At 39.6% G+C, this 7,401-nt stretch overlaps 1 protein-coding gene across 1 annotated transcript in view; it reads left to right on the top strand.

Annotated features, from left to right (window-relative positions):
• Positions 1-7,401, top strand: part of scp2a (sterol carrier protein 2a) — a 19,291-nt gene that overhangs the window by 10,569 nt on the left and 1,321 nt on the right. Inside the window, exons 14-15 of the mRNA XM_005935663.3 lie at positions 1,594-1,723; positions 4,812-4,891. Coding sequence (XP_005935725.1) covers positions 1,594-1,723; positions 4,812-4,891 — 210 coding nt within the window. The remainder of the gene's footprint in view (positions 1-1,593; positions 1,724-4,811; positions 4,892-7,401) is intronic.

Below are 7,401 nucleotides of genomic sequence, written 5' to 3' on the forward strand. Positions count from 1 at the left end.
TTGTATTTGATGTGTTTGTTTTTCTCTGAGCGTTGTATATTCTTAAAGATGAGCATTCTGCTCAGTCCTGCCTGTGACCCCTCGCTCCCTCAGATGTTACATTTTTAAAAAAGAAGTGCTCATGAGTGGAATATGAGAACCAGTTACTCTCGGGGAACTTTGGTTTCACCCACGTCTACAAGCATTGGGTTCAAGGAACAGACTTCTGAATGATGTTCTCACTTCTTCCCAGAATACTTTAGGTTGTTTTTGAGAAAGCTGACGGTTCAGTGTTAACTAAGCTAACACGCATGCCATAATGCAACATGGATTTCAAGAGCATCAGATCTTGCGGAGAGATCATTTTTATGTAAGGCAATGGCAAGGCAAGGCAAGTTTATTTGTATAGCACAATTCAACAACAAGGTGATTCAAAGTGCTTTACAGAGACATTAGAAACAAAAACAAATAAAAAGCATGATTTAAAATTGATTAAAACAAGCAAACTAACTAACTAACTAATTAACAAACAAACAAACAAACAAAACAAACAAACAAACAAACAAACAAACAAAAAACAAAACAAACAAACAAAAACCAAACAAACAAACAAAGCAAAAACACAACAAACAAACAAAAAACAACAAACAAACAAACAAAAAACAAACAAACAAACAAACAAACAAAGCAAAAACAAAACAAACAACAAACAAACAAACAAACAAACAAACAAACAAACAACAACAAACAAACAAACAAACAAACAAAAAACAAACAAACAAACAAACAAACAAACAATCAAACAAACAAACACACACACAAACAAACAACAAACAACAACAAACAAACAAAAAAAAAACAAACACAAACAAAACAAAACAAACAAACAAACAACAAACAAACAAACAAACAAACAAACAAAACAGTATATAAAATCAAAACAGATAAAATCAGAACAGTAGATAAAATCAGTAGTTAAATGTAAGTTTTGAAATTTAAGCTTAAAAGTGTGGATTTGGTGCTTTATTCAAATGCAGCTGAGAACAGGTGAGTCTTCAACCTGGATTTAAATAAACTGAGTGTTTCAGCTGATCTGAGGCTTTCTGGGAGTTTGTTCCAGATATAAGGAGCATAAAAGCTGAATGCAGCTTTTATGCTAGTATAGAAAGTTAATGAGCTGGAACAAAACTTCTCAGCTAGCTGCTCCATAAATTTCTGTTGTATTAGCTGCCGGGACTCGTACGGTTAAGAAGAAGGCAGACATTCTCTGTAAACTGTAGGGTATTCTTTGTCACACTTTTACACGTTAAATCATCTGAATCTGTCAGGATTCAGATGATTTACAGGCGACAGAAACTGCTTAATAATTATAGCTGCACAGCCATTTCAATCAGATGTGGTGGTGTATTATTCTGGTCACCATCAGGACCATGGAGTTTGAGAGGTTTTCTCAGGCGAAACCACGAAACATGATCTAAACTATTCATGTCAAGCTGTGTGTATAACAAATAGATGGCTGTAGAATTAAATTTGCACTGTGTGGGCTGTTGCTGCCTGTCTACACTTACTGTATGCAATCATTCATTAAAAGGAACTCAAACCCTGTTGTTGCAGGAGGGAGCGCAACTTGTTAAGAAGATTGGCGGAGTGTTTGCATTTAAAGTGAAGGACGGCCCAGGTGGGAAAGAGGCGACCTGGATTGTTGACGTGAAAAATGGTAACGGTTCTGTCACAAACGACCCAGGTATGTGAGGCTGTTGTTAAAGTCCTGTAACACTCTTGATATTTTTCTTGCAGCTGATTAATTATCATTATTTTGTAAGTCTTTACACCCTTAGGATAAGGTCTGCTAGGATATTCATAATTATTCCCGTCTGCAGTACTTTACATTTGGGAGGTATGGCTCTGTTCTTGGACCTCCCTGTCCTTCTTGTGTACATGTAAAGTTTAAGAACAGCAGCAGCAGCAGCAGCTGCTTGGGTGTAGTTGGGGTGCAAAGCGGCTTGCAGATAAAAATTACCCGAACTGCTGCGATTGTGGCTGAGCTTGATTTTGTTTCACACCTCTGTCAGGAAAGCCCTCATTGTCTGAAGACTTCAGAGAGCGTTTCAAAAGGCTTTATTATTCCCTGAGGAGCCTGCAAACACCTCGGAGCGTCGGCTTTTTAACTCTTGTATTGTGGGAGTGAAAGTGTTCTGCTCTTTTTCTCCGAAGCTCAAAAAGAAATGTGTTCGGTCCCCTACAATAAATAGAGGTTTCAAAAAAAACTAATAATCTTCAGTAGATATCGTTGTGGAAGATTGCAGAGTGCTGGAGGTAAAATGGAAAGGCTGTGATTTAGTGGTATTTTTTGTTTTAAAGTTTAGGCTGAATTCGCTTGATACTTCTGCAGTTGTGAAGAACTAACGCAAATTAAGTAGCTGAAGCGGTGAAAATGTTTCAGCTACTTCACTATCCGCCTTAAAATTTTGATTTAAATGCAGATGCTACAGGGGACTTCAAAACACGAACCAAATGGAAACAAACAAGCTTAATTCCAATAATGACCTGATGTGTGTAAAAGAGGTACTGCTAGAAGAGCTGCATTCTGACTTTTTTATTTTACAAGCTGATTTCTGCACAGACACACACACGTAGCATCCGTACTCATAGGCACATCCTGGTAAATGGGCATCTCATCATTTGATGGTCTCCCCTGTAATGCGTGCTACTTCCAAGCCCTTATTTCTGAATCACCACTCTGTCCATACGACTGAATGTTTCGAAAATAGAAAGAAATGTTCAGGGAAATCTAAGATGTACAAGCTGTTCCACTCAAAGGTTTTCAATATGCGTTTTTTTCCCCCTCCGTTATGGTCCAACATTACTGCACGAGTTTAAAAGTTCGGTTAGGAGCAAAATTTGAAAACCGCTGCAATCATAACAACAGTTAAAGAAGTTCTCTTGCGCATAGCTGAACCGATGAGTGGGAACAACAGGCTTGTTAAACCCAGTACACTTGAATGTTTTCTTGCTGGTTTGCAGGACCAGTATTTGAACTTCTGCAAGCACACTGCTGTGCTGTTTTTAGTGAAAGTTGAACTAGATTTTAGGATACTGCAGCTCTCAGATAGCTCTAATAACATCTTTAATGAAGCTGACACAGGAGATTTTGAGGCAGTGTGGTGAGTCTTACTTTGAAGACTGAACAGGGTTTAATTTGCATTATCATCTCCCCTTATTGGACTGATTTAAACATGGTGCCCATCTAAATTTCAGTTTTTATATTTCGTCTGTCCACCATCTTTATTTGCTCAAGCATGATGGAAACAGAATGTATTGTGTGTTAACAGTAGAAAGTAGTATATTAAGTTATGCAATATAGAAAAAGTGAGTCATAATGCTTTCTGAGCTGTGATACAAATTGCACTGAATGGATGCCTCGGTCAGCCAAGTCATTAAAGCTTCCTGCCTAATATTGTGTCTCTGGAGGTGTCCTGTGGTAACAGACTCAAAGAATCTGCTTTGAGTCAAAAAGCTTCTGTGAGCTGTGAAGTGAAGCCTCTGTGGATTGGGTTTGTTTGTCCAGCTCATCTTACAGGCGCTCTATTGCAGGAAAGTCAAACTCATTTTACATGGCGGACCACATACAGCCCACTTTGACCTTGAGTGAGCCGGACCAGTGGAACTGCCCTTGTCAGTGTAAAGAAGTTTACCTGCATATTTTATTCCCCAAGATACACTAGTAATAGAAAAGAAGTGCAGCCTCAGCAGTACGCCTCAGTTTTCCTGCATAAGAAAGAGGTTTGGCTCTACTAAATGAAAGAAATCTGCTGCCACGACTCTTTGGGCTTAAATAGAAAGAAACAAATGTGTAAAACTGCAAAGGAAGTTCTGGTGGCTCACTGCCCAGACTGTCCTGTCATTAGAAAACAAAGTTTTTGTTAAATCACTAGAAAGTGAAAAATAAAAAGCAGAAATAGAAATTGTTAATAGTTTTCTGTTACTGTGGTGCAGTATGAATAACCATGGATGGAAAAGCTGGAAAACTTATGAAAATACTGTTAAAGTTAAAAATTCATGCTTTCATATCTAGCTGTCCAGTCTTTGTCCGCACTATTTTGGCCCTCAGAGCCTCATGTTTGGCACCTGTGCTCTATTGAGTTAAGACGCCTTGAAACACAACTTCACCTCAAGCCATCGCTAAACAGTATTGTGTGTGGAGCCAGTGTGGAAGGGTGCATTATCCTGCTGAAAGATGCCACTGCCATCAGGGAATAGAAGTGGGAATAAAGGGGTAAATGTGGTCAGATGAATATGCATTAAAGGCATGAGCAAAGATTTCCCAGGAGAACATTGCTCAGAGCATTATCTGCCTCTAGTGCTGCCATCTCTTTCTTAGTAAATGGAAATATGACTCATCGGACCTCTTCCATGCTCGATGGTTGAGCTCTGACTCTCACATGGCCAGTGTAGTCACTTCTGGCCTTGGATTTATGGCTGTGCAGCCAACTGTGGCTGTGACTTTCTGCTTATATTCTTGTTGTTCAAAGGCAGTAAGGGAGCAGTCACATCTTATTCTTTACATCAGCCCTCGACTGGCGACGCAGTAATGAGATAATTATTCACTCCTCCTGCCTGTTTTATTGTTGTGGCTGATCAGTGCAGTGTTATGGAAATGCCAAGTGTGCTTTCTGTACTATATTGCGGAGACAAACATTCCTCCGTGCTGCTTCCTTCAGTGTAGAGTATGTCGTTAGTTGTTTTTGTGTGTGCAGATTTTTAGTTTTGGCTCACCTGAAATGCTGTTGGCCAGATAAATAATAAATGCATCTTTTAATGTCTTGTTTTAGGTAAAAAGGCAGACTGCACATTATCCTTGAATGACGAGGATCTGCTGGATCTGATGACAGGAAAGCTGAACCCACAAACGGTGTGTGTGCATAATAATGACTATAAATAAAGTTTATTTGTCTAAGTAAGGGAAAGGATATCTTATATTTTTACATTGACTGTAAAAGTGAATTCATGCTGTGGGGCTCCTAACATTTTTACAGTAAAGCATTTATTTATTTATATTACATTAGGGTTAGTTCATTTATTGTGAACTGGAATTAAACAGTATTTATTAATTTATTCATTTATACAGCACTTTACAAAGACAGGAATTGTCTTGGATATGAAATAATCTACGCTGTTAAAATATGAAAGAATTTAGCGATACTGGCGGAGTAAGAGTTAACCACAATAAAATGTTTGGTTTTACGTACACCTGCAACTACCATGCTTATGAAACTGGATAAACCCCGATTTAAAGACGGGTGTTTGTATAAACTTAAACGCCTAAATCAACTTGTCATGACATTAAAATAGAGCTCATAAGCTCCGCTAGAATATTTGCATTCGATAATACCAACTCACTGTATGCTCATTCTTAACGAGAGATCTGCCGTCTTCTAGGCTACAAGAAATCAACTAGAAGACCAAACACCGAATTTGTCGAGAATCCCGCACGTCCAAAAAGCCCTGTCCTTATTGCAGAGGTTTTCTTTGAGAGTGAGTGCTGGCTCATATAACTGGGGGTTGAATTACGCCTTAATATGACATAAAATAGAGCTGATGGCACGTTGTCAGGATGCATCTCGTCTGCTCTTCTCTGACCCGTTTGGTCTGTCCACCTGTCCTTTCAGTTTGTCTGCTGTAGACAGCTCTTTAGGCATGTCACTTCTTCTTTTGTCCACCGCTTGTCAAGTCTACTTCATATCCCAGGCCTTTCAGTTAATAGATCTTTGGGAATCATCTTGTCGGTGCAAAAATGCTGTTTTATGCCAGTCAGAGTGTGCTAGCTTTGGGTCTGGACTGAAAATGACTGAACAAGCAGACTTTGAAAGTCTAGTCCTGATCGTTGCTGGATAATGGCTTTGCCATTATAGCTGACCACTATAATGATTGAATGAACTTTCTCCTGTAAGGGTTAGGGTTAGGGCTGAAAGTCACTTTTACTACTGTGGGTATATTTCCCTTTAATCCTTTCACAATTACTAGTTAACCCAATAGTTTATATTTTCCATTAATTACCTTCCTGTTATATCCAAGCATTGTAAACAACCCGACCGAAATAGTTTACATTTTCCAGGTAAAAGTTACGCTCGCATTCGAGTTTAATGGAGTATATCCAACCAGTGGACGATCGCAAGCTGAATCGTTGATGGGCTGTTAAGGCCAACAAGATTAAATGCTGCAAGGCGACAGGGAAGGGGCATTAGTAATGGAGTGACATGAGGCATGTATGGCTGGCCAACAGGAAGGACAATCAGCAGCATTTTGAGCTGCTGATTGCAGGCAATCCAGGCAGATTTGCTGAGTGATGAAAACTGAGAATTAGAAAAGTTGAAAGAGGAGATCTAGCCTCTCCAGCTCCTCTTCAGAAACTGTAGATCTCAGTTTCCTAAGTGCTGTGAAGATGCTTTTACATCTGCAGTTTGGTTCACGTGGTCTGAGGCCGGTACTATTAAGGAGGATTTCGTCTTATCCAGGTAACTTCATGGGTTTCCTGAAGGTGGTTCACTTCTTACTGAGGCACATCACCATGGTAACAGCTGTGGAGCACATTAGACTCCAGATTAGAGATTAACAGGCAATGTTCCCTCTAACTTTTCATGTGTCTGAGCGAACACACAAACTCCCTGAGCGATCCCTTGGACCACTGTGAGCAACATCAGACGTGTGCACTGTGGTCACGCCAGCATGAATCCATCCCAAGTTACATGGTTTATTAAAATAATCAAATTACAGCATTTACATTTATGTTAGACTACTTTTAATTAACTGCTTTAGCCCACTTACAATGAAAATTAAAAAAGTCTTGTTCATGACCTGTGTAGTAAACACTATTGGAAGTAAAAATAACTTGAACTCCAATAAACAGAAAACACAACTTTTTTTTATTATTGAACTCTCGGTTTTCACGTGGCCTCCAATTCAAACGAGAACCAATTTAGATTATAAACTGCCTTTTATAAAGGATCCACCATCAATTTAAGAGTTCCATTGCACTCTTTCCAAGTTAAATTTTAGTTGCGCTAAAGTCAATCTTTCCGGCTCGTGCTCTGTCCGCCTCAGCATCGCCAATGAGAGTTCTGGTGTTTTTGACACGGTCTGTCGTCTGTACAGGGTAATTACCTGGACCTGAATGTGTGTCATCCTCACATGATATAAACCATTTGAGCCACGCCGATTCTCACTTTTAAAGGTACTACACACACCTGCAGAACTCTGGGAGCAATAGCTGGCTGTTATTTTTGTGCGAAGGTGAAACGGCTTGTTGAGTGGTTAGATGGTGTGTGTGATTGAAGTGTGTTGTTTTGTATATGTTGTGGTGTGTGTGGGGGTGTGGGAGGGGCTGGCGTGGGCGTGGTAGTCTCTCTGGGTGTTGGGTGGGGG

Source organism: Haplochromis burtoni, unplaced genomic scaffold, assembly GCF_018398535.1.
Source record: "Haplochromis burtoni strain Fernald_Lab_line unplaced genomic scaffold, NCSU_Asbu1 Contig_199, whole genome shotgun sequence".
Lineage (NCBI taxonomy): Eukaryota > Metazoa > Chordata > Actinopteri > Cichliformes > Cichlidae > Haplochromis > Haplochromis burtoni.